The following is a 25540-nucleotide window of genomic DNA, read 5'->3' as shown; positions in this document are numbered from 1 at the left end:
GTCTCGGATACTGGGCGGGGTCGAATAGGGGACTTCGGATAATGAGTTTCATTCTTCCTTCGCTCATTCCTGAGAACTTTCTGTGCTCAATACAAAATTATCTTGGAGCGAGTTCAAATCCGTAATGAGGATGCCGCATCCTATAGTACATATCACTTATCAAGAGCCGTTTCGTCGAGGTCGGACGCTGCCTTTTATTGCGTTCTCCGTGTCACGAACCCGGGAAAATTGTACATATTTAGATACATGCTGGGATGTGTCTCCACTTCCCGGAGTCTAGAATCGGCTCATTGGAGTTCCGCTCGGCAAGGAAACAAGATTCCGTCGGAGGCTGGACTTCGGCAAAGAGCTATGGGTAGACATGCTCCCTATCGATTCGAGCTCTTGGTCAAAGAGTTTCTTGTGATTTTCCTCGAGGACATACTCCCATGCTTTGTAGGCTTCACCATTCTGTGGGAACTCATCCAGGAGTTTGCTCTGCCTCCAGTGTCTCCTTGAAGTTCCGCCCGAGTTGCTGGCACAAGACTTCAGATCTTTCATTTCCAATTGTTTAACGGGCTCCGAAGGGAATGGTTGGAAGTGCACAGATTTTCCCACCAAGGATTTTGGTCTAATCTGAGCGTACAGACTCTTCTTATCCTCCGGGGAGTCTTTCACGGGTGCGACTCCTTTCAGGTTGCTTTGGCTTAGATCTATGGCAATCACAGAAGTTCCTCTGTCGCTAATCAAGCTGCACACAGCATCGTTCAGTCTTTTGGCACCTGCAGAATCAGAGAGACTTTTCCGTTAGATAAATTACGCCGGCCGAGGTGTTTCACATTAAACATCCCGAAACCCTAGCAGATTGAGTCAAAACCCATGAGGACGCTGACCTGCTACCGCATTCGGACTGCTGCGGAATTCTTCGACAATTTTCCCCGGCGTCAGCGCCTCGGTCAGCATTGAAGAGGAGAATATCACGACGGATGTACTCGATACATTCAGATTCAATGACAGAGTTTGCGGTTGAGGGATCGCGTCGCAGAATTGGGATTCGCTGATCTGCCTGCCTTGCTGCGGGAAACCAGCCTGGGGAGGAAACCTTGCATGAGTGTCGCGGGCTCCTACAGTGATACTCGAGCTTGCCCCTCATGGAAGGTCATCGATAAAAATAGTCTTGCCAGAAGATGACTTGCCCCTGCCGAAGATTTCCACTCCTGGTGTACACAAAACTTCGTTCGATCCAAAGTAGCGTCTTGCAAAGGACAACTACTATTCTTCATGTCTCCAACAATGCAGCTCATCGCCCCAGAGTGCAGTATCGTCAGCTCCAGGAAACCTGGACTCGCTTCAGAGGGCGTGATATGGCACAAGATCATCGACATTTGATGAGGACATATTTGTTTTTCGAGGTTTCTGTAATGAATGGACGCAATCAGAGCTCCTGCGAAAGATGGAGCGGGAGCCTTTCGGAAGTCTCATGCGCAGAGACGAGCCGCTTGCTGAGCTTACTTGTACACTTTGTGGATGATTTTCTGGAGGGCGACACTCGTTCGAGCGAGAGCTCCGCCCTCCGATTCCTGATGCTTCTTCCGCATATCGCGAATCAAGTCAGCCAAATGAGCTTTGGCCTCCGAGCAGACCGCAGGCTTGACGTACGACTCACAGATAGCAAGAACGACTTCCTGGTGTTTGGCGCCTGCTTGCGAGCATTGATTTATGTACAGCCTGAATCAGGGAGGGAGCGGAAATTATTCATTCCATTCATATATCATTCGAGAAGAAAAGAGTTCTCATCGACCATTGCTCGATTTGTCATTGGTACGTCGAAATTCTACATTGACGGCAAATCGGCGATCGCCTCACCTGGAATGTCCTCGGTCGGATTCGCAGAAACCGGTGGTCCAATGGAGGTTCCCGAGCGCCGTATCGGTGATATTCTTGTCAAAAGGGCCTAGTCTTCCGCTGAAGTTGGTGTCCACCACCGATACATTCCTGTCTCCGCTACTCGGAAGAGAATCAAATTACGATGCGTGGTGATTTCATCATTTTTCCTGATGGATGGCCGAGATCGTTTTACTTCTTCCACTGAGCTATAGCTACGCAAAGAGGGATCCTAGAACTACTGTACCAAAGCTGTTGGAACTCATCGGTGTCTACGCCAATCTTCTCGTTGCAGGAAATATCCAGAACTTCGAGACTGCGGGGAACGAGCGAACTCAGGTTGACTTCCTTCAGTAGATTGCATGAAACATCGAGCCGTGTCAAATATTGACATTTGTCGAAGGCCGGCAGGGATGCGAGTTGATTGCAGTTGAGCAGTAGTGTTTCGAGCTGAGCCATCACAAATGGAATATTCGACGGCATCGACGAAAGTTTGTTCCCGGTCAGATGGAGGTCTCGGAGGTCCGTCAAGCTGTATAGACTGCAAGTGAGGGCCGTAATTAAGCCCTTTCAGAACGGCTTCCCTCCCTCTAGGCGCAATCCTCTCATTCGATTCAGTCCTATCGAGCTAGCGGAGTTCGTACTCACTCGTCAGGAATCGTTCGTAGGTTGTTGAAAGTGAGCCTCAAGACCCGGAGCTTCGGACAGCATATTATGAAGCTCCATATATCGTCCACCAGATCGTTGTGGGACAGCAGAAGCCATCGAAACGGCAGCTGGAAACCCGTGATGTTTGGGAAAGACCGGAGTCGATTCCATGACGCGTTTAGCCATTCCAATCTGGAATTTCAATCGGATTTCGATCGTTTTCTAGACTTAGCTGCGATATCTCGGCACGCCGAGCCGCCTTGCACGTATCGCTCGCTGCTCACCTCGGAGCTTCCAGAAGGAAATCATCGGGAATATTCGGCGAGATTTCATTGTGCTGGAGATCTATATGACGGATGAAGAAACGAGCCCCACTCGAGACGTCAAGTCTCCGGAGACGATTGTGATTGACGCGGAGCGTATCCAGTCGGGGCAGAAGAAGCAAACTGCAAGCGAGCCGGAAGAGCAAGACTCAGGTACTTGGGGCTTACTTAGCATAGAGCTCCATGAGATGAACTGTACGTTGAGGGACTTTCCGCAAGTATCGTGTTCCGTATGTTCCGCACATGGATCACGCCTTCGTTCGATGCATGATACTCACGCTTCGGGCAGTTTCTCCAAAAGATTGTGACTTAGATCAATCTCGGCGAGATTCGTATTTTGGCAAATCCACGGTGGACAATGTGGAAGTTGATTGCTGGAACATATTCGTGGTTTAGGAATCTCGATTGGATCCGATGCAGCGATGAAGGAGCCCCACATCCGTTTTGTTAGGGCACGGGCGGACGGTTCCTGGATCCACAACGATGTTCATTCGTTGTTTACAAAACGAGCTGTTTATCCATCCATGCACTAAAGGGGGCGAACGAAAACGAAGGAGACACGCTGCTCAACGATGTCCATTCGACACAATGGGAGCAGGCAATGCTCAGAGAAGAGCACAAAAAACTTTCAAACGGAACTTGCGAACGAAAGCGTCCAACCACGGGGACGCCTCAAAGACTGAATTGTGAACTTACTTCGAAACGTCAAGAAACAGTAGCGAAGTGACGTGACTTGAACCGGTCAAGCTCGAAAGGTCTGCAATTGAAATCGGCGTGATTCAACAAGTCACCGAGCTCAGGAGAATGTCAACCAAGGGTCGCAAAGCGACATTCGATTCCCGATCGAAGTGAGCCGCATGACTACCGAGTGATCGAATAGGGGTACAGGCACGCTTATCGTGTCTCGCCGATGTATTCAGAGGACTCACTGTTGAAAGAAGCGTTGAGGTGCAGCAGTTTCTGACTATTGAGGTGGAGCTTGGACAGTTGATTATGACAGCAATCCACGTACTCTAAGTCGCGCAGAGTTTCCAATCTTATTTCCGGAATTGCATTCTCCGAGATTTCCAGGTAACGCAGGCACTGGTTTAATGAGAATAGAAGCTTCTATAAAAAGCAGACTCTCCATTTGCCCCGTCGCACAAGCACACAATATTGTTTCCTTATTATCCGTCGGTAGGGACCGTACTCACGGCTATCGAATTGAGATCGAGCCGAGCCTTCAGAGCGTTTTTCCGCAAATCCAAGTGTCGGAGATGGGTCCAATAGGGGAAAAGGGGTTCCGGGGATTTCCACAATCCGTTGGCTGCCAACGAGATCTTCTCCAGGTTCGCTAGATGACAGAACTCTTGTGGAATTTCTCTCAATCGATTGCTCTTCAGGGATAGCACCTCAAGGTCGTGTAAACATCCAAGCTCCGCAGGAACCTCAGAAAGATCGTTGAAATCGGCGTAAAACGAGCGCAACCTGCAAAAATAAACTTTGATTTGTTCCAACAGCACTGGGCACTGAGCGCTCCGTCCTGAAGTTTACCAGAAAGTTTGAACTTCAAGAGCAACGATGGTGATCAGATCGGTTCGACACCGAAACTTATATTCGTTGGTCGTGAAAGAGATTCTGATTGTGACCGATGCGGATTCCTACGGGCGTGGTTTTTTTTTACAAACGGAGCGGACTCATTGAGCCGCGCAGAAAGCTGAGTACGTATCAATTTCGCGTTGAATTTGAGATGATGATCGGAGTGGACTCAGAAGCGTTGCGCAAGATCGATCATGCCCCATGGATTGGTGGATACTATCGGTGCTGATACGATCAACGAGTGAACGCTCCACGGATTTCCCGATCACCGAAAGCGCTTGACGGATCGAGACGTAATCGCAAGCGAAGCCAAGTGACGATGTCTTCATGAGGGCAGTCGGACGAGCCAGCGATCCCGGTGATTTTGCTCACGTTGCGTGAAACGTCAGCGTGGTGCACAACAACGCAGACCCACTGTCCTCGGATTTCCCCCCCCTCATCGCCGTGATACGAATGTAATTGTACAGTATGCACACGCAGCGCGATACGGCCTCGCCTGCAGCCTGCGTGTGGTATCCGTCGATGAAAAAGCGCTAGAAACGAACGGAAGGTTTCACAGCGCGTGGGTGGAATTTCAACTTTCATCTCAATTTCCGTTCACGCACCGATGTCGTCGCATACTTCGGAACCGGTCAAAGTCGCGGGCATCGCGACGCTCAGCCAGCCGGTCGCGTCGTCTATCAGTCTAGGACTCACTCAGTCAGAGAAAGGGACATTCCGCCTATGTTTATATTTGTTCTCTGGAAGGCAGGCGATCGACTATAATTTCACTTTCATTATTGGGGCGTCATTTGAGTTCGTCACGAACAAAAGAATTCGGAAAGCGCTCGCGAAGTTCTCGAACAAAGCAAGGCGCGGCTGTCTTCGCACGTAGTTTGTTTTCCAAACGCGCAGCGAAGTCGCGTCTTCGATGGTCGTTCGCTAATACGTGAGTTCTCGGAACGCGAGTAATTGGGAGTGACCGGAGCAAGACTTCCTAAGCTTTGTCATTGTCATCGAGGCGGAGTCCTTTCAGCGAGGCTGAACCCGCTTCGAAATCTATGGGGTAAGTACGCGCAGTTTTCGAGCTTCTCGGCCGGCAAACCTCATAGCTCGGCCCAAACAGTTGGACAGTACTGAGGGCTTCCCGGAATGAAAGATCTTTGAAATGGTCGGACCGAGCCCGACCAATCTGCCCCGGTCGAATTTAGGCTCGCAAGTACCTACGCTCAAAGCGTGCCGCTCAACATCGTCTACCAGACACGTGATTCATTAGTGTGTTTCGTTCGCGGGACCAGGATCTCAACGGTATCTCTCATCGTCAGACGCCGAGGGACGCTGGCTGACCCACATTACCTAGCCCCCGTCTTTGCCCTGCTCGGGGACCTAAGCGGTAGAGTGATTCTTTTGTACTGTCGTTGAGAAATTCCGCCAGCGTTTGCCAGCTTTGAAAGTTCACTTTCGAAGCTCCGAACTATACAAGATCCAGAGACACTTCAGTGAATCCCCTCTGCACCTAGGAAAAACCAGTCCCTCAACTTTTTAGGAACGTTCGACATCGATGCGATTTACCTACAAATCATAGAGACCATTCGTTTCCGAGCCATCCTCCGGTTCGGAAAATGTAGAAACTGACAGATCCAATTTAGAATCGCAAGATTTCCAGAACACAGAAGATAAGAACGCTTGATGAGGATAATTGGAGGCTTCGTGGAAGTGGAGTAAACGGCCGAATTCTCCAAGGGATAAAAAAAACAGAATCCCGTGAGAGCTGCTGCGGCTTGTGTTGGGAGTTCCTTTACGGAATAATGCCTGACGCCGGCTCCTAGTCACACATGGTTTGGTGACCAGCAAGGCCCAGACGGCGCGGCGGTAGCGGTGAATCACTGGCTGGCTGATTTTCACCCCGCACACAAGACATAAGCGAGCCAGAGTTGCAGCTCAGACGCTGACTGAAGTGCGTCCGACTATGAGCATCGCCAGCTTCAGAAACATCTGGCGGCGGCTCTCACCGCCACCAACGCCGATTTTAGGAAAACACACGAGTAGAAGAGAATTTCGGAAACTCCTGAAATTGGAGATATCAGCTCGAGGGCCGATTGCCCTTCGTCCCGAGCTCCGATACGGGGGAGGGGGCGGAAGTACACAGGCCTTTCACGAAGTTGCCGAATCTCAGCGAAGTTTCGATGAACGAAAAATGGAACATTCCCCATCGAAGTCGCGGATCCAGAATGTTCGGAAAACGTTCCGGTGCAATTTCGTCCCTCGTCCTTCGGGTTTTCTTCGTTTGACTTGGAGCCGAATAGGTGTGATGATTGCGCTTCTGAGCTTCCCGAACGCGCCGGATCGTGAAGCTCCATCCGATAGTGATTTGAACATCGATTGAGGTATCCCTGCTCCCCCTCTCAAACCCAGTATGGAGAAGAACGATCTTTCCATCGAGGAGCCCGCCGTCGACGCATGCCGTGACAACACTAACAAAATGCCACCCACAGACGACTCGAGCATCTCAGACCGCAGAACAGACCTTTTTTGTGAGTGTAGAATGGGAAGGAGACCAAGAATCAACTTACCCCGACGACGAAAAAAAACTCCCAGGAGGAAAGCGCCTTTGTCGCGGTGGATTTTCAAAGATTGTTCACGAAAGCATCCTATACGGGGCGTGATACGCTGCCGTGATTTTGGCTATTCCATGATTGATTTTACGGGCATCGGGACCCAGCTCGCGTCCGGTGCAACCACGCCGGGTGTCTTTCCGATGTCTGCGATGTGATTGAATATATAGTTTCACCCAGTGAACGCGTCAGTGTGATGTCGTGGTCGAAATAATCGCATGCCGGTCTTTTGACAAGACGGACTTTTTCTCGTTCCTTGCTCTTCGAATGGCACGGATTTGTGCGTCGACATAGAGAACAAAAGATCGAACCTTTTGTTTCTCGAACGCGTGAAAGTTGCTCTAGCATTGTCATCGGCTGTTCGGTGAATACACAACCCAACTGTTCCCCTAATTCATAATTGGATCTTTTGTCACGTGAGATCTCCTGCGGAAGCTTCTACTCATTCAAGCTGCGATTTCTGCTTCACGTTCCTCCGCAGCAGTCGCTTCGCGATTGAAGAAACAATTCGCGTACGTATCTTCCGATTTCTCCATGCTCGAACAGAGAACTCGTGGAATACTGCTTTGCCTCGCCGGAAAAAAATATTTTCCTAGCATCAGTCTCCATTTTCCGCAAGGATTCCCCCATTCTCCCCGCGCACCGGACCTTACAGCACGGAGCTCCACCTATCCACATGGTTTCGGATAACGCCATTCACCATTTTACGAAAATGAACGGAATGAATGAAGCACTTTGCGAAGCGAATATTTTACGAAGAGTGAAAGCTCTCACCGCACTTTCTCCGGAGCCCTTTGTATGGAACCCGACGCCAGCTGCCCAAATTGACTGTGAATTGATTGATGATGTCGGGCGAGAAACATTTGGATAATATGCACTCCAAAATATGACAGCCATCATCAGACGCTGACGATTTCCAATATTTTCCTTTAAACGATGATGAAGCTGCTTTCGGCTCGCTCATCGGACACGGAGTGTCTGTCTTCGCTGATAAGTATTGTCTGAGCGAAAGCGTCCGTTTTCCTCGGGTCTATGAGAAGCTCGAAGATCGATCCACTGTCCTCAACTTCAACCCAATTCTCCGCGATGAGGATTAAATTTAGGGAATTGCGATTGTATAATATATTCTACGTAGACCTTGATGAGCCCTCAGTTCTCCTATGCAGCAAACATGTGAGCATTCTCAAATTCAGCTCACTTTATATTGTGATAAATTTCCTATTGACCCGCTGAGCGTGGGAAAAAAGTCCACCCTGTTGGAGCGTTGTCGCCGTATCTGAGCCCGAAGAGAACTTCATAGCGACCGCAAGCAAGCAGCCGGAGAAGATGGCTAGCTTCTGCTGCACGACATACCGAACGTTGCGTGATGCGATGCACTCGCCGGAATCAAACAATCGGGTTTCATTGTGTGGAAGCACACACGATCCCTCAAGAGTTCAGCGGTGACTCGCCGCTCGACCAACGGCAAACACCGATGAGGATGATGAACTCGTTCGAAGTCGAGAAAAAACTTCCACTCACTGTCTCACTCAGCTAGTCAGAAGACAGTTGTCTGGGCGAACAGAACATCACCTCAAAAGTATCTGCAAACCTTGGCGGGGCAATTCAACTGTGAACGACATCACACCGTCCCATTGTGCTGACTGCATCGCTTCACTTACGGTCGGGCTGATACGGCGACTCGTTTTGAGACTCTTGTGGCATCAGAGATTTTCAATTCTACCGAAACTTGTCGCTCCTCTGTACAGGACCGAGGTACGGTCCTTGATCTGGCAATCTGGTCGCAGACGATATCCAGTGTTCCTAGTTCAACTCACCTGCCGAATCTTCCGAATTTAGGCGAAAGGGTTTCAATCTTATTCAACGACAAGTTGAGAGTGTTCAAAGTCTTCAGACAGCAGAAGAGCTCGTTCGGAACCGAAGCAAGGTTGCAGCCCGCTAGGTTCACTTGCTGGAGGTTCGCCGAGAACTCCGGGATGCACGTTGTGTTCGAGCCGAGATCCAAACCCCGCACGTCCAGCACCACTGGGGCCTCTTTGTAGGGAAACTCATCCGATCCTCCGGTTTCGAATCCTGTCTCGGAGCCCTCTGACGTTGACGGCAGGTCGTCCGTACTCGCCATCGCCTGGAAAGCAATTTGTTCCAATCGTATTGGCTGTAATCAAATTGCGCTCACAGCTATCAGTGCGGGCTGCGCTGCCCGGAGGCGAACCTACCGCGGAATGAGCCGCCACAGTTTCTGCAGTGACCGATGACGACTGACTGAGTTGTCTCTGTCGCGAAACCGGCATTGTCGTGAGTAGAAATTAGCTTTCGTAAGTTATCAATCGTTTGCAACACTGTCACGTCATGCCCAGCTACCGGTCAATTATTTATTTTTGGGTTGCCGGCGATTCCTATCGAAGATGTGTGCAAATCAACAATTATCAATATACATGCGCGAGAGGCGGCGAGCCAGCGCACGGTCGTCGAGATCACATGCGTGGGAATTTCTCCCCTTCATTCACTGCTCGACAAAACGACAGGATGCGGATCAAATCAATAGTTCGGGGATAAAGGGATTTACTCATTCGACCAGTTCGTGATGTGTTAATGAGATCACGCACTTCATCATCGACCGCCCTGCGGTAGTATGATATCGTTCGCGAAAAAGACGAGTCGACTACAGTTGTTATTTTTCTCTGCGCGAAATTTCACTGTTTCGATAATATTGAGTTTCCCGCCAATTTCCAGGAACCCTATTTCGACGAGACTGATCGGTGGCATTCGTCTCGCGGACATGGGACGACTTCCACGGGAAGAGTCAAAGCAAGTCCTCTGGGGAATGAGGTCGGAGACGATATACCCCCGAAACTCCTGGAAGATAATTTTCCCCCAAAGCGTGCGGGCTTCGTCCCTCCGTACACGGAGTTGGAACGGGAAAAGTTTGATAGGCAGGACAACCGGGTCGATGATGTCCGTTCGTAGGGGAAACAACGTACGAACTCTGTCAGACAAGCCATACAATGGGGTGGGGAGGCTCATTATCGATCGGAACGAAACGCGTCGCTCAGATCTGACTCATGACACTTCACGATACACAACACGAAGGGTGGTCGAGTGGTCGTCAGGCCGACCGGTCAGCCAAACCCTTGTGGAACAATTCGATGATCAGAGGCACGTCCGTCGATGCAGTTCGATGATGTTATGCAATTGGGTTTCGAGAACACATCCGCGGATCCGATTGCATACGGAGTCGATGGGACGCTCATCTAATGATGACTCGATGCGCGCTAGCTTTCTGTGGGCTACGTAAGGATAATTACCGATTATACTTTTGCGACTGTCAGCATCTGATTGAGTCATCAGATGCTGCTTCGTGAGTTTTCCTCGCGTTCTTTTCTTAGCTCCATGACTGGATGAAAAACCGATGAAGGATCGTCGCAAGAGATAAAAATGTAATGCATCTATTTGGGGAAGCCGACAGATTGTAAATATACGAGCGACGTTCATGACTTTTGATCGAGACTCGTGAGGCACGTTTCATCTTCGGGGTAGCACCTGCTTATCGAAAGTTTTTGATCGAATGTCAATTCGATAGCGTGTCGGACACTTCTCGCTGTTTCGCTCGCGTTTGATTGCTAGTGGCTCTCTTTCGGCTACACAATCCCACGATGATGCTTCTTCCGACAACCGAATTTCTACTTTCCCGATCAAACGGGATCTCAGGCGCGGTGCGGGATGGACACGCATGCCGAGGGAGTGCGTCGTCTACCTGGTAGCTCATTAGAATCTCATCCTTAGAGGGCTGGTTTCCCCTCCCGTCTACCTTTTCCCCTTTAGCCAGAAAACTTGGAACCGAGCACGCTCGTTCGCAGTTTTTTTCCTTAATGTAATGTACTCACCATGATTCCAAGTTATCCTCTATGTCCAGTGCATATATGTCTCTCGTCGAATCGAAAGCGACCTAACCTACGTAGGCATCGTCGAACTCGAGCCCGAACCCTACGACACCCGTATGCCGCCTCGGGAACCCTCGAAAAAACACTTCGTATCCACAGAGCACAAAGTAGTTCTTGGTCAACTTCACTCTTTGCGCTACCCTACGGCGGGTGCGCGTTCAGATGGAGCACTCGGTGTATCGGAACCAGGTGGTCACTGTGGCCGTATCAGTCCCCGTTTGTGAAGTGCCGTGAAGTGAGGCTCACATCTGCTTCACGCGCTGACGCATGACGAGAGGGAGAAAGAGAAACTGCCGGCGAGGGTCGGTCCCGATGACGCTCTGAGGGTCGTATAGTGATTTTTCAGCTGCCTCCATTCATAAACTTTGAGAGCGGGGCGTACGGCTCGAGTCCCTCGCCCACGATCTCCGTCCATGGAGTCCGAGCCTTATCGAGTTCCTTCTTTCCCCTCTGGGAATATTCACGGCCCCCACACGGATTGGACAACGGTTTATGCTTGAACAGCCAGCGACAGAGTTATCCTCTGACGAAAATCCCATTCAATTGGAGTCGGAGCCTAGCGGTTTTTACTCTCCAAGCCTGGAGACTGGCATCATCCGGTCTGGAAGCTACGATCGCCCGCGTCCGGCCTTTGTCACTAAAAGCAAGTGCGCGAGGAGCACACAATTCAAGCATTCGGTTCGGAGAGTCGCGTATCCGCGTCTAGGAATTAGGAGCGGGAGCGCGGGGTTCTGAGTGAGTTTTTCTGGGAACGCGGGATCGTCGGAGGTGCTATTAGCTCAAGACAGCATTATTTCTCCTCGTCATTCCAGGCGTCGATCCGGCTAGTCGGTACGCTTCACGCAAAGCCGTCTTGCATCCGCCCGAGAATCCATGAGCTCGATGCTTGATTCATCTGATGCTCGTGAAGAGCTCGGACCTTATGACGAGCTAGTCGTGGGGAGAGACGTCTTTTTCCTAGCAGGAATGTCCGCCGGATCTCACACGGAATGAGCATAGGATTGCCCTAAGTCGATCACATGGCTCGGCAGCCTCCTGGCTGTGCCCAGCTATTTTTCCGGCTCTTCCTGTGAGCGTCCTTCGGCTTCGCATTCAGAACCATCGGAATACGTCCCGAGGTCGTGAGTGTTGCGATACCGTGGCGGCGAATATCCAGAAGGGAAACTTCGATACTCATGCTTCATCGTAAACAAGTTTATTATGTACATTTCGTAACAAGAGTAGATCTGTTGTACAGCTCTATTTGCATTCGAGGATTCAATGCGCATCCAGGCGGAGTGCTCTTGAAATAGCGAAAAATAATTCTGCGATGGCTTTGGCTTCAGCTGTTTTGCAGTCGAGCTCGCTTTCCGCAGTCGATGTCTGACTAGACGAGAGCGAACTCGAACCAATAACAGGATAGATAGGGCTTACGACGGAGGAGAAAACGGAAGGGTTCGGATTTCAAATTCGATTCGCTACCTATTTACATCATGGCAATGTTTAGCTCGCGGCTAAGCCCACTCCTGGCTCCTCGCTCACGGAGCACGAGGGGAGCGAAAGCGTTCAGCAAATTAAATAAACTTATTGTGTACACATTGTTTCCCACTTCCCTCAAGGCTCTCTCTCGACTCCCGATCTTCCCCGCTCGTTCCGGATCAGTTCCGTTGCTGCTGTCCCTGCGGCTTCTGCTCTGTACGACTCCGGCTCAGAGCGATGCTTGGCACTAGATTTGGACCCCTCCCGACCACTGGCGGATGGTGTCCTCCGTCGATCAGTGGAGTCACCCGAGGTATCGGACGCGAGAATCGCATTCGATGTCAGAGTTCGGACACTTCGAGCTTCCCGAAACGGTTCGGCGTTCCCATTTTGGCGTTGAAGATGTGGCTGTAGTCAACTCCGACATCGAGGACGGTATTGAAATTGTTCCTATTGTGATGACGCTGAGGCGGCGGCGGCGGAGGCTTCGGGGCCGGTACTTTGTGCTGTTGGGTTTTCTGTAGCGTGCGAGCTTGACTCCGGCTCTGCGGGCTGATGACGTAGCGGTCGTTCATGAGATTCGACGTAGAGTAGCCGTCGCTTCCGGACCCGGAACCCTGGTCCGTGTTGTCGGCTACGGCGTTCTCGTCGAGCGAGTTCGAGTCGCTGTGCCGTAACTCCTCGTCTTCTTTGTTGAACCATTCGTTGTCGTACGAATGCATCCAGATTGGATTGCTGCCCTCGACCGAGTGCTGGTTCGTGTTGGGCAAATCGTGCCGCCGGTGGGCCATGCTGTTGTTGCTGGAACCGAAGGCCGATACCGTCGCTGCCTTCAGTTGACGTTGGTAGCGTTTTTTCTGAGCCACGCACAGCGACAGGACCAGTATCAGCATGACTACGAGGAATACGACGAGACCGACCAGCCACGTTTTGAGAGGGTCGTCTTCCTCGATGCGGACGATCGATGCCTCTGCCGGCTGCGAAAGGGAAATAGGTGAGTTTTTAGCGTTGAGCATACTATAAGCTCGGAAGTACGACGGAGAAGAAACGTTTCCGCCTTGGGGACCAGCTGCGACTTGAAGGAGTTCGGAACTAACCTCGCTATGAAGCACGTTGAAATCTTTGAAGAGCTTGTCGAGGAAGAAAGAGTTCTGATCGATGAGGCTGATGGCAGTCATCACTTCCATGATTGTGTTGTCCTCGCGGTTCACAAAATGAAGATAGATGTCGCTCCTGGAAAAGTCATCCATGAGTGATCCATGACATCGTAATCCTTAACAACCAGTCCAGACTCAGTTTATATTATTACCTATTTTTATCAATCGATTCTTATTTCATAATATTTTGCACGGACTCTTCTCGAGGGGAATTTATCTCGCTCAATACTCTCTAATAATCTTAATCCTTAAAGCATTTACTTCGTCCGATCCACGGTTCCGTCATTGTTCTCGTGTAGTTTGATATCGTCGATATTGACGATTGCTCCGGTGATGTTCGCCATGACCATTCGGAACTCCCGCTCCTTCTCCTTGAACTCATCCGGAGTCAACCGGAGCACAAACCGAACGCGTTGATCTTCTCTTAGCAGGTATATCTGTGGGACGACGGAGATGAGGTGAGATCATCCGACGGCGTACCGCAGAATCATCTTCCTACGGGAAATAGTCGAATCGCACGCACGCTGAATAATAAAGGAATGAATGTGATCTGCAAACTCACGAAAACGTTGGCTGTGTCCGATAGGCCCTCGGAATCATTAGCGGTGACTTTGAAGTCGAAGTATCCTTTCATTCCTCGCTGGGGGTAGAAGTTCAGGGCGATATCACCAGTCCGGCGATCCAGGAGGAATGGTGAGCCTTGAATTGGGTCCAAACCCTCCGTGAGTGTCCGCACGACTTCGCCGTCGATGTAATAGGTCACCTTACTGTTTTCGCCTTGATCGATGTCGACAGCCTGAAAATGGAAATTTGGAGAAATCACTCAACAAAGAGCCGGCGGAACGGAGCACATAGGGAATAGGAGCAATCGATGCTCATAGTTGACGGGTAAGCTAGATCAATCGATGAGAGAACCTCTGCTCACCTGAACTTTCATGAATGTAGTTCCGAAATTAGCTTCCGTGGTGACTCCACCTGTGAATACCCGGCTAACGAATCGCGGGGGATTATCGTTAACGTCGAGAACTTTGATGTCGACTTGCAGCAGCGAGTTGTCTTTCGAGTCGAAGTTCAGGACGCTCTTCGGTTGATGGAAACAGTCGTCCGAGGCTTGCACGATCAGCGTGTAGTGGGACTTTTCTTCTCGATCAAGAACCTCAGTTGTAACGAGTTGATGGGTGAATATATCCAATGAGAAACGATTGTCGTCGTTGCCGCCTGAGAGGAGACAGGAGCCGTTTGGGGTCGATATCGTAGAACTATGGTCGGAACTCTTGGCTGAGGAGCTCGAGCGGAGGAAATAGCTTGAAAAATGACCTACCCACTATGTAGTAGCACGGTATCGGCTTGTTCTGACCGAAATCATCGTCTCGGTCCACCGTCGCGAGCAGTTTATACATCTCTTGACCGGGCGTCATATTTTCAGTAAACGTCAGCTGGAACACGTCCTGAGTGAATTCTGGCGCGTAGTCATTCACGTCAGTGACATAAATTGTGAGATCCAAGTCGCTGGTTAGCTGCGTTGGCGACCCCTGGTCGCTGGCCTCGACTCGTAATTCGTAAACTTTTTGAGTCTCGCGATCGAGTGCAGCACGGAGGGTTATGACGCCAGTGTTCTCGTCGATGTTGAACGTTCTCCAGTGATTATTGGCCAATGTCTTGAGCCGATATTTAACGGCTGCGTTCGCACCGTGGTCCTCGTCGTCGGCTAGAGCTTCTACCACTACGGTGCCGATGGTTGCATTCTGTGGAGAAAGCGGATACGTTTCGGTGAATAGCGGGAAGAGGAAACACCTTTTCGACCTACTAATGGAATCTTTCGATAGAAGAAAGAGGACAGCCTGGTATCGAACGTCGACACACCTCTGGGATACGGATGGTGTAGTTCTGGGGAGGCTTGATGAACACGGGAGCGTGATCGTTCACGTCGAATACGCATACATTAAACTTCTCCATGGCGTTTTGAATTGGAAATCCTTGATCTCGTGCACGTAATGTTAGTGAATAGTTGCCAACTTTGCCTCTAATAGGAACTTTCGTGAAGAGTCGAGCCTGGTTGTCGGCAAGGGTTTCGACCTCGAATATATCTGAAAACGGTCATATGGTCCATGAGGTCGCTCGCTGCCTGCCCATCTCCTCCGATACAGACTGTTCCCAGCAGAACGAATGAAAAGAACGGGATTAATTGCCCGAAATCACTGGACCCACCGTTTTCCGGCTGATCGATATCCATTGAGAATACGAGCCGAGAGTTGAGACTGCCGGGCTCGTCTTTGTCGGTGGCGCTTATTGTCAAAACTGTTTCTCCGGGATTCAAGAATTCGCTCACTGAGGCGCATTCTCCCGACGGTTGTCTCACGAACACTGGCTTCTCGTCATTGACGTCACTGAGGTGGATGGTTATCTGGGAGTCGGAGAGCGTTTGTAAGGATGACAGAATTGCATTCTGCAATCCGCTTGGGGAAATACTGCGCGAAACGTTTAGGGCTCCAGGGGTCCTGTTCTCCTAGAATCTATTTTCACTGACCTGCTTGAACGATCTGCGGCTCTGGTCGGTTCCCACACCGGCTTCGTAGTTGTCCCATGCTTGGACGATGAGGGTAAATTGAGAGATTTCTTCCCGATCGAGACCGGCGGCGACCGTGATGACACCCTGGAAATGATTGGGAATCAAGCGGTTCAGAACCTTGCACTGGAGAATCGAGAAGCTAGATGTGCGAGACTGTGCGCAGCATCGGTTGGCAATTCCCATGATTGAACTTTAGAAGAGAGAGGCAAGGCTTCGGTCGAAATTAACGGAAGGAGAAAACTCACTGTGTCTTTGTCGATTTTGAATTTCCCATGGGTTCCAGATGGGTCCAAAGCATAAGTGATCCGTCCGTGTTCCCCCGCATCTGCGTCAGTGGCTGTCAATTGGGCGACAACTGTCGCGATGGGACTGTCCTCTGATATGTGAAACTCTGTCGAACCCTCCGCGAACACTGGATTGTTGTCGTTTTCATCCAAGACCTGGGGGGAATCATTTTCTAAGATCGTGGGGAAATCAGAAAATTCAGCCCGAGGGGCTATATCAGAGGATGCGGACGAGCGGGAATGCGACTCGGGAGACAAACCTGAATGCTCAACGACGTCATGCCGGTCAGTGGCGGGAATCCAGAATCCGTGGCTTTGAGGGTGACATTGATCCAAGAGGTTGTTTCTCGGTCGATCTTATCGCTCACGAGGACTTCCCCAGTCTTCCTGTCGATACTGATGAGCCTGAGGAGATCCGATGGACCCTCGAGACTGTACGTGATCGTCCGGTTCCTGTCTACGTCCATGGCTCGTGCAGTCACGACAGGCGATCCGATTTTCGAGTTTTCGGTCACCGCTTCTCTATAGAAGGGTTTCCTGAACACCGGAGCGTTATCGTTCACATCGCCAACCTTCACGTTGAGAATAGCTTGGCTCAATTGATCTTTGGTGACTCCCGCCTCGTCTATGACTTGCACGCACATCTTGATTGTTTCGACCGTCTCGCGATCAAGGCTCTGTCTCAAGAAGATTTTCCCGCTTTTCAGATCAACTCGGAAAGTGTCCGTGCCATTGAATGGCACGACGGTCCCCTCCTCGTTTTTGGCTTCGCTGGCTAGAGCTTCTTCGCCGCTACACAAGGAATAACTGAGGTCTGGATTGTCGTCCGGATCCGTTGCCACTAATTGACCGACCTCGGTTCCTGACGGTGTGTTCTCCATGATGTGCACGATCCCCGGGGGTCGCAGGGTAGGCGGTTTGTTGTTGACGTCTACGATGCTGATGTTCACTTGACAAGCCGCCCACATTTGCTGATCGCCGAGTCCTCCGTCTAAGGCTACGATCGTGAGGCTGTGCAACTTCGATTTTGGATAAGTTCGGTCGGGGTCCAGATAAGCTCCGGGCGCAACCGAAATTATACCAGATGTTGCGTCGATGACAAATTTGTCCTGAGCTCCGGTTTCGATTCTGTAGGCAATTTTCGAAAACGCCGGAGAGTCGTCGGCATCGGTGGCTTCGACGCGGATTATACTGCTACCCTCTCGGATGTCCTCAGGGATTGCTTGGCGATAGAAATTCTGTTTGAAGATTGGGGCGTTGTCGTTCGCGTCCTGCACAAAAACTTTCACCGTTGTGTTCGTGGACAGCGGGGGCTGCCCCGCGTCTACGGCCATCACAGTGAGCACGATGACGCGAATGTCGCCTTTCGGTTGGGGTATGGCTTCGAAGTTGATCGTATTTTTCGGTTTGATTTCGCCCGTGCTTTGGTTGATCGTGAAGTTCCTAGTGTGATCCATGAGAACATATCGAACAGCGGAGTTGGGCGTATTCGGTTGATCCCCGTCCGTGGCATGAACTGTCAATGGGTTGTTGAACTCTGTGGAAGTGAAGTTTACAATTTTATCAAAGTTCTATCTCATGCGCTCGCTCGAGAGGCACAGTTCCGGAACATTCGTGTATCTAGCCTGTGGCTGATCGAGAAATTTGACAAAGATGATTCCTTACGCGGATCGTTCTCCCGCAGTCGCGCCTCATAAATCGGGAGGTCGAACAGTGGTGCTACATCGTTAACGTCCTCGACCGTTACTTCCAATTGAACGGTGTTCCGACTTCCTTTGCCGAGTTCGTCTCGGGCTTCGATGGTCACAGAGAATGACGACAACGTTTCCCGATCGAATCCATGGCTGTTCGAGGCCACGACTACTTCCCCGGAAATGGGTTCTAGACGTAACCTTCGGAGGAGAAAAACTCATAGGCGTCTCGGAAGAATATCCTGAGAAGTCGATGATCGCGAACTTGCGTAGTTTCATGCGCGAGGCAACCCATCGAATCGTCTCAGCTGAACTTACTTGTCGGCCAGCGGTCCTCGTATGCTCGTGTAGCGGATTCCTTCCGTTCCGAAAAGTTCCGAGTCCCGATCGACGGCTTGAACCTTGGCAATGACCGTTCCGACCTGAGCGTCCTCTCGGACGCGGGCTCGGTATGTCTCTTCCATGAATTGTGGAAAATTGTCGTTCGCGTCTCTGACGTAAACCGTTATTTCCGCGGATGAGGTCTTGGGGTTGAGTCCGCTGACTTCTTTTGCGACGACATTGAATTTTATGACCTTGGTGTCTTCGAAATCGATCAACTGCGGCCTCCGAACCCTGATGACGAACGACGCTTCGTTGACAACTTCTGCCGGAAACACTTCAAACGTTCCTTTGGGATCGTCCAGAAACAAACTGAAAGTTCCGTTCGTTCCCTGGTCATGGTCGAAGACCTCGGGTGTGGCGTTGCCCAGGAACGTTATTGGCGCGTTAATTTGAGCGTTTTCAATGATTTCGGCGAAGTACAAAGGACTCCGGAACGTTGGCGTTTCGTCGTTGACATCCGTGATCACGATCGTGACTTCGGTACGAGCGACAGAGTCTGCAATTGCCGATCCAACTTCTGAAGCCTCGATTTGAAGAATGAAAGCCCCGTTCCGGTATTCTGTCGATTCACGGTCCAATTTCCCGCTGGTCCGAACCACTCCGGTGTCATCGTTGATCGAGAAAAGTCCCTGGAGGTTTCCCGATTTGATTCTATATTTGATCGCATTGTTAATCCCTCGGTCGCCGTCTTGTGCTTTGACTGTTAACACCGATGACCCAACAGGGACGTCCTCGGCGACCCGGGTTATTGCAGGGACTTGGGTGAAAACCGGAGGCTGATCTTCCAAGTCCTCGACTTTGATGATGACGACGGCGGTAGCGGTGTGTCGCGGACCCTGCCGCGCTCGATCCTGGAATACGAAAAAAAACATGAATCTCTCCTGTCGAACTGTGAAATCTAACAGTTCTACTAAACAATTCTACTAAGATTCTAATAAACATGAAACTCAAAAATCCGTTGTAGAGATCGGTGGGAATTTCCCTCGTTTCATATGCAGATGAGAGCATTGTATCTACGGATGTCGCGACTTACGATAGCGAGAACTCGCAGCTCATAGACGAATTTCCTTTCGTAGTCGAGTGCGCCGACCAGAGATATCCGTGCCTGGCTACCTTGCTGTTGGAGTTTGAACACGGACAATGTTTCGGCGTCTGTGTTCTGCAATGGGAAGGGCATGAGCGATATCCCAGTCAGTCGGAGCACTCTCGGCCCACCCAGCTATTAACGAATTTTCGCGCGTCGGCGTTCCGATCCCCCCGCCGACAATGACGGAGCCTGTCAATGAAGTCAAAAGAATTGAATAATAGCCGCGATGGCGTTAGAAGCACATACCTGGAACTGGTAGACTACTTGTCCGAAAGGTCCCTGATCCCTGTCTGTCGCTTCTATAGTATCGACCAGCTGAGGTCGAGCGCCCTCGGGCAGGATGTGCGATGTCTTGTAAGCTTTGAAGACGGGCTCGTTGTCGTTGATGTCTTCCACGATGATCACCAGCGTTTGGTGTATCTAAAATATGGAATGGAAACTATGAACGATAAGGACCTGGTGCCTCTCAATGGATGCGGCCGGAACCCGGTCCCCCCGCACGATTTCCTATAATCCAGGGCGTGAACAAACGCGAAAATACCGCGTATCGGATCTCAGGCCTGAGATCGCCCGCGGACGACGAAGAAGTACTCGATTGGAGGGAAGCCATGAAAAATTTCTTCCTCGCCGACTCCGGTACCGAATCTCGGGAAATACCTCACCTCACCCCTACGAGCTTCTCGCCGTGACGGGTCTCCGGAAAAGCAGCCGTGCTTCAAACATCACAGACGCAGCGAGTCCCGAGGGGGATCGGCTCAATCGGGAGGAGCGAAGACGAGGATCACGACAGAAATCGGGAAGCTGGTGTTCACGACTCGCCAGAGAAGAAAATGAGTGCCCGAGTGATCTCATTACGAATTCGCAACAATTGCCGAGAGCTGCGAGGTCCCGAGCGTCGGCGTGTTCGCTTCGCCGCTCCGACCAGGTACGCTTGATGGTACTTCGAGTCTTGAGCAAAAGAGCGAGCGACGCCCTTCTGGACCTCGGAGGTCGGTTTTTTTCTGTCGGCCCGCTAGTCCATTCGGGCTCCATTCAACTCAATTGTCAGAATTCGACAGTGTCCGCCTCTGAACTAAGGCAAGTGCTTCACAATAGTTCCAGATGCCAAAGTTCCGCCGACTGCCCCTTTTCCCCAATTGTCTGGCCGGCGCGGCCAGATCCACATGCACACTCGCAGGTTTGTTCACTCGCTCTCACACGCAAGCAGCCAGCTCCAAATTGGGTCCATTAAACGACAAACCCGAGAAGAAAGGAGCTACCTAAGAACATTCTGGAGCACTTACGAATTGGCCGTCGCCTAGCTTCCCATCGGTGAGTGTCAACACGATGGTATACGAGTCGCGAAGCTGAAGGGAAGAAGAGGATGTCGTTAATTTTCGCGCTCAAAGTACTCAATCACGTACCTACGTGAACGTTCTCAATGGAAGGTATTCGTCTCAATCTTCAAATCAGTCATTGCTCATTCCTAGAATATCGGTCGCCGGAGTGTCAGTATGATCACTCTTCAGGGAATCGGGAGTGCTTTTCCCTTACTGTCACGAGTTCACGGAAAAGGTCTGATCGCACCGGAGTGTCTTTGAGATTGCAGGTCTCAGAGATAGAAAATTCGCAAATGAGTGGAAAAAAATATCCCTGGTGGAGGGAACGATGATCCCATCGCGTTCGAGATTCTGGGCATGTGAAATTCCGCCGTCGCGTCGGTCAGCGGCGAACTTCCATGATTTGTTTGAGGAACGATTTGCATTCTAATTGGGTGGGTGAACGCCTTTCTGACCATGGCATTCCGCCATCGCTAGCTCCGACCTGATAGAAGGGGATTACCCCGCACAGAAGTAGCGACGGCGGGGGTGAACCTTGCGCTTAACGGCTCGCGGTCACTCCGCCATGCTTATTCCCGAATCAAAAAGATGACCTCTGAACCCCGCGGACAGGATTGGTCGACGTGGAATTCACTGCTAAATGCGCATCTTGTTCAATTATGACAAAGGGATGCGCTGCATCGGGACATTATTTCGTACGCGGCAGCAGCCAAGTCGAGAACACTGGACGCAACAAAGACGTCCACTGACGGACCGCTCTATCGGGAGAGACGGGACCGATGTGAAGTCAACGCAGATCCAACCGGACGAAAGAACGACAAACGGACAGAACAACGTACGGTCCGATAGACCGTCGGCTCCATGAAATCGCAAAAAATTGAAGAGAAGCGAACTCTTTGTGATCCGCGCATTGAGAACAACTCAGGATCATCACTGGAACGTGGAATTCGACGTCGGTCGGCTCCAATTCAAAAGATTACGGCGGATCCTTGCGCTTGTTGCGGCAGTAATCATCACTGCCATTCGGAGCCCCCGACATTGCCCTCTTGATAATTGCTTGACCGCGTCAACGGAGTAACGTTGGCAAGTGCTTGTTTAGCACGTGTGAACGGCGGTGAGCAGAGCTGCCCCGGGGCAGCCTGGACCGCGGGTTCATCCCGGCTGCCCCATGTACACATACGCGACTGTGGCGTGTCGGAAGACTGAAATGGAGCTTGTTCTCCAACGGCACATTGCTACTGACCTCTCTGTCGAGCTCCTTGTTGAGGAAGACCTCGGCCTCCGTTTTCGATTTGCGTTCGAATCGCAATAATTCCTTCCCGTCAGGCCCGAGCGCTCCGAATGTGAGGGTATCCCCATCCGCATCCTCACCTCTCAGCAGATATAGGGGTTTGCCTGGCGAGAAAAAACACACGATTCGTCAATGCACCCTATGAAACATGCAGTCAAACACACCACTCATTCGACTCAAATATACTCCGAATTATAATTGCGTCGCGAAGTCGATCTCCGATTCTGAGAAACCTCGCTTGCTCTTCTTCCTCTCGTTCTCTGGACTCCGGGATTATATTCACCTAAACTCTCCGGACCTTCCTTGACCGTGACGACAAGTTCACTCAGCCCTCCCACGGCAAACTTGGGTAGGTTGTTTTTGAATGCTGCAAATAAAAGAGTAGCGATATGAGTATTCTGAGGAAAAAATATTGCCGATCAATAGTTCGGGAGTAAATTCTCATAGCTAAATAGTCAAAGCTTTCACATCGCGTCTCGGAGTCTGCGAGCGTTCCCGAAGTGTGGCGGCAGATGATAATGAAACCAAAACTAAGAATCGTCACACCCTGATCTTCCGTGCAACGTGGCGGCGATTTCAAGCAAAAATTCGTGGCTGCCGAAAGATTGACTCGCGATACTCGAGCGCTAGCCTCCACGAAGACTTTGGGGCTGTCAGGCGAGGCAGCGGCGGGTGGATCCATCGATCAGAAGAGAATGCTCAAACACGGCTATCATCGGACATTGCAGACGCGTCTTCTAACCAGACCAAGTTTACGCCACTTCGGATGGTTCGGATTGCGGACCCGGTAGAGGTGGTGGTGGTCCTCGTCATGACAGGAGCGAGCAACAGTCAATATAAAGTCGCAGATGCGAATCCGACTCGAAGTGTTCTGGATATTTTTTCTATTCTGGTGTTTTCTCGCTGGTCTGTTGTTCTAGTAGTTGACTGGGCTCGGTCATGATTCTGTGGAGCTGCCGCCTAGTTTCTTCCGATGCTCGACAGGTGACGAAAGGCATCGATTTGTAGATGCGCGCTCTTCAGTGGACAGCCCGATCGAGCGACCGAGCCTACGGAAGATAGATTCCAAAAGATAGAACGCCGTGGACTCGTAGGGACACATGGACGGACGCATGTCTCTGTGGCTCGCTCCAATAACTCGAGTCGGCCACCTAGCCGAGCTGTCTGCACGTTTTCTTGATTTTTTTCTCGAGGTTTGGCGTCTCATTCCACTTCATGGCTTTTTTTACGGGGTGTGAGCCTGCCTATCTGTCGTTGCTCAAGTTTGTCGCGCTTGTCTCGACCGCTTCCACTATCGTTGTCGCTGGCCGAGTTTTGTCCGAGTGTCATCGTAATTTCATCCGCACGTCGCTGTCCCGGGCGAAACAATTGCTTTCCATGGAATCATATTCGATAAGATCGATCCGGCGAACGAATGGACGGAGGGATGACGAACGAAATCGTGGACGACAGGAACCGATACCGCGAAAGAAAAATAACCGTGCCGTTATAAAATTGCAATCGAGTGGAGAAACTCGTTCTCCTTAGTCGGAGTTGTCGCGTCGTTTTTTCTTTCCCAGGTTTTTTGCTTTATCCGAAAACGGAAGATCATGATTCGTATCCAGTCGTTGTGGCTCATCACGAACATCGTAATGTTCGCGATTTTCAATCTTCTTACTCCAGTCAGTTTTTCGGCATGGTCCGTTGCCGTCATTCGATGACAATACCACATCCACACTTTTTCACAGAATCTCCCGATGATTTTTTTTGCCGAAAACGTCGCTCGGATACTTAGCTGGACGTAACGGGAAATCCCATCAAGGCTTTCCCACGGTTCACAGAGCCTGCATACGTACACATGTAAGAGCAGAAATTTTCCTGTTTTTTTCTAAAAGAGGGACCGAAATCGACGGAATTTGGAAATTCGTGAAGTCTTTGTTCGAATTCCATTCTTTCGCATTGCTTCGGCCGGAAAGCACGGCGGGCTTCGCTGACCGACAGTCTCAGATTCCCAGTCATCTTTGTCGCGTATGGATTCGTCTAGCGATTTTGTTCGCTTGGAACGATCGTACTCAGTCTACACTCGAATCACGCCCGCTCGAAGTCTCCACCCCACGGAAGCCCTGGCTCTGCATACCGTCAGGACACAAGCTCCACAAAAGCGGCTTACACAAGTACCACACGAATCAGCATCAATTATTCGAAACAACAGATTCTCAGACATCCAGGATCCCTCGCCAAGTGTCTAAAGGTCAAAACGCTACAAGTCACATCGGCAGTGCAATCGCTGCACAAAGACGGAAGGTTTCATATCATGACGAAGAGTAAATTGGCCGCTCGTCCGACTCTAAAAACAAGGGTTCTACCCTTTGGGAATAAGTTATTTTGACCCGTGTTTCAAAACCCGTCAATCGCTCGGCGTGAATGTTTTTTCTTCGTCCGACCAAGTGGTCCTTCCTAGTCATAGTGGAGCGTTCCTTGCGGAAGTGCCCATCGGTAGTCTTCAGGGCGCACGAAATCAGCCAAATTCAGCCAATGAGGAGCTCGTCTCCACGATCGACGGAGGTGTCGATGCTTTGCTTTGCAAAGATCGAAATGGAACAGTCCATTGAATTAACCCGCGTTCGCTTGGGGTCGGATGAGACCAGTCATGGACAGCCTGAATTCTCTTCCGATTATCTGGATGACGCACTCGAATCGTTGATTGTTGCATTAACCCTATATCATAGGGTTAAAGATAAGTATAGCGTGATTGAGGACCAGAATACCGAGAAGAATTCTCGAAATCCGTTTCCAGATGGAGACTCACCCTGTGCGCTCGCCGCTGCGATGAGCAGCAGCGTGAGGCGGATTAATAGCACCATGGCTTCGATACCTCATCACCTCGATCCTCACGGAGTCACCGAGGCAACATCTGAAAGAGAGAATATCCCGTGAATAATTTTGATTAGGCCGCCAGGAATGGAATAATAATGGTTGGTTAGCCCCCCCCTTCTTCGGCCCAAGTCATGACTCCGGATATCGCCTTGTGTCCTGTTCTGCTCTCGGATGTATGCGGTGGAGTTTCACTTATTCAATATATTGTATGGTGGCCTTGATTGGCTCCGGAGGTTCCTACCAAGTTCTGAGATCCCGGGAAGACGACCGTTCCTATGGGAAGATCACGGACATCGGATTCCACGGTGGTAGGGGCTAGATTATGCTACTATGAGTACTCTGGACTATGCTTGTGGAAACCTCCGCCACCGTCGCGCTCCCACCCGAAGAAATTCTATCCGTTGCGCACCGGAGCAGTCAGCGAGTCGTCAAAAATGATTGTGGGTAGTTTGTAAGCCCGATTCGAATCCGGGGTCCCTTCCGAACTCTGTGAAATC

At 50.7% G+C, this 25540-nt stretch overlaps 2 protein-coding genes across 2 annotated transcripts; both read right to left on the bottom strand.

The window, feature by feature from the left end:
* Nucleotides 1–276: 276 nt before the first annotated feature.
* On the bottom strand, nucleotides 277–9128 carry LOC100903027 (PH domain leucine-rich repeat protein phosphatase). Its single transcript, XM_029111156.1, has 13 exons — nucleotides 8824–9128; nucleotides 4028–4301; nucleotides 3764–3917; nucleotides 3531–3591; nucleotides 3113–3208; nucleotides 2796–2957; nucleotides 2512–2703; nucleotides 2111–2404; nucleotides 1846–1983; nucleotides 1492–1707; nucleotides 1176–1395; nucleotides 873–1068; nucleotides 277–761 (listed from the first exon to the last, which is right to left on the bottom strand). Exons 1-13 carry the CDS (start codon nucleotides 9126–9128, stop codon nucleotides 277–279), a joined length of 2793 nt encoding a protein of 930 aa, XP_028966989.1.
* A 3618-nt stretch (nucleotides 9129–12746) lies between these two features.
* On the bottom strand, nucleotides 12747–25030 carry Cad88C (cadherin 88C). Its single transcript, XM_029111155.1, has 19 exons — nucleotides 24976–25030; nucleotides 22471–22554; nucleotides 22140–22291; nucleotides 20861–20923; nucleotides 19824–19997; nucleotides 19524–19649; nucleotides 18425–19341; nucleotides 18081–18307; nucleotides 16676–17952; nucleotides 16377–16571; nucleotides 16090–16215; nucleotides 15771–15966; nucleotides 15426–15649; nucleotides 14884–15307; nucleotides 14488–14780; nucleotides 14125–14358; nucleotides 13824–13999; nucleotides 13503–13638; nucleotides 12747–13382 (listed from the first exon to the last, which is right to left on the bottom strand). Exons 1-19 carry the CDS (start codon nucleotides 25028–25030, stop codon nucleotides 12747–12749), a joined length of 5715 nt encoding a protein of 1904 aa, XP_028966988.1.
* Between the last annotated feature and the right edge of the window lie 510 nt (nucleotides 25031–25540).

Source organism: Galendromus occidentalis, unplaced genomic scaffold (genome assembly GCF_000255335.2).
Source record: "Galendromus occidentalis unplaced genomic scaffold, Mocc_1.1 scf7180000077360, whole genome shotgun sequence".
NCBI classification, from domain to species: Eukaryota; Metazoa; Arthropoda; class Arachnida; order Mesostigmata; family Phytoseiidae; genus Galendromus; species Galendromus occidentalis.
Note: the sequence above shows the minus strand (reverse complement) of the source record. Positions and strands in the feature narration are given on the sequence as shown.

Excerpts from the sequence above, each read along its gene's own strand:
- LOC100903027 (XM_029111156.1), bottom strand. The coding sequence starts at position 9,128 with ATGGCGAGTACGGACGACCTGCCGTCAACGTCAGAGGGCTCCGAGACA. Across the intron at positions 2,958-3,112 it reads TTGGAGAAACTGCCCGAAGC|TTTGCTTCTTCTGCCCCGAC; the intron begins GTGAGTATCATG and ends GCTCGCTTGCAG. Across the intron at positions 1,069-1,175 it reads AGTGGAAATCTTCGGCAGGG|GCTGGTTTCCCGCAGCAAGG; the intron begins GCAAGTCATCTT and ends TTTCCTCCCCAG.
- Cad88C (XM_029111155.1), bottom strand. The coding sequence starts at position 25,030 with ATGGTGCTATTAATCCGCCTCACGCTGCTGCTCATCGCAGCGGCGAGC. Across the intron at positions 16,216-16,376 it reads TCAAAATCGACAAAGACACA|GGTGTCATCACGGTCGCCGC; the intron begins GTGAGTTTTCTC and ends AATCATTTCCAG. Across the intron at positions 13,383-13,502 it reads TCAACGTGCTTCATAGCGAG|CCGGCAGAGGCATCGATCGT; the intron begins GTTAGTTCCGAA and ends TCCCTTTCGCAG.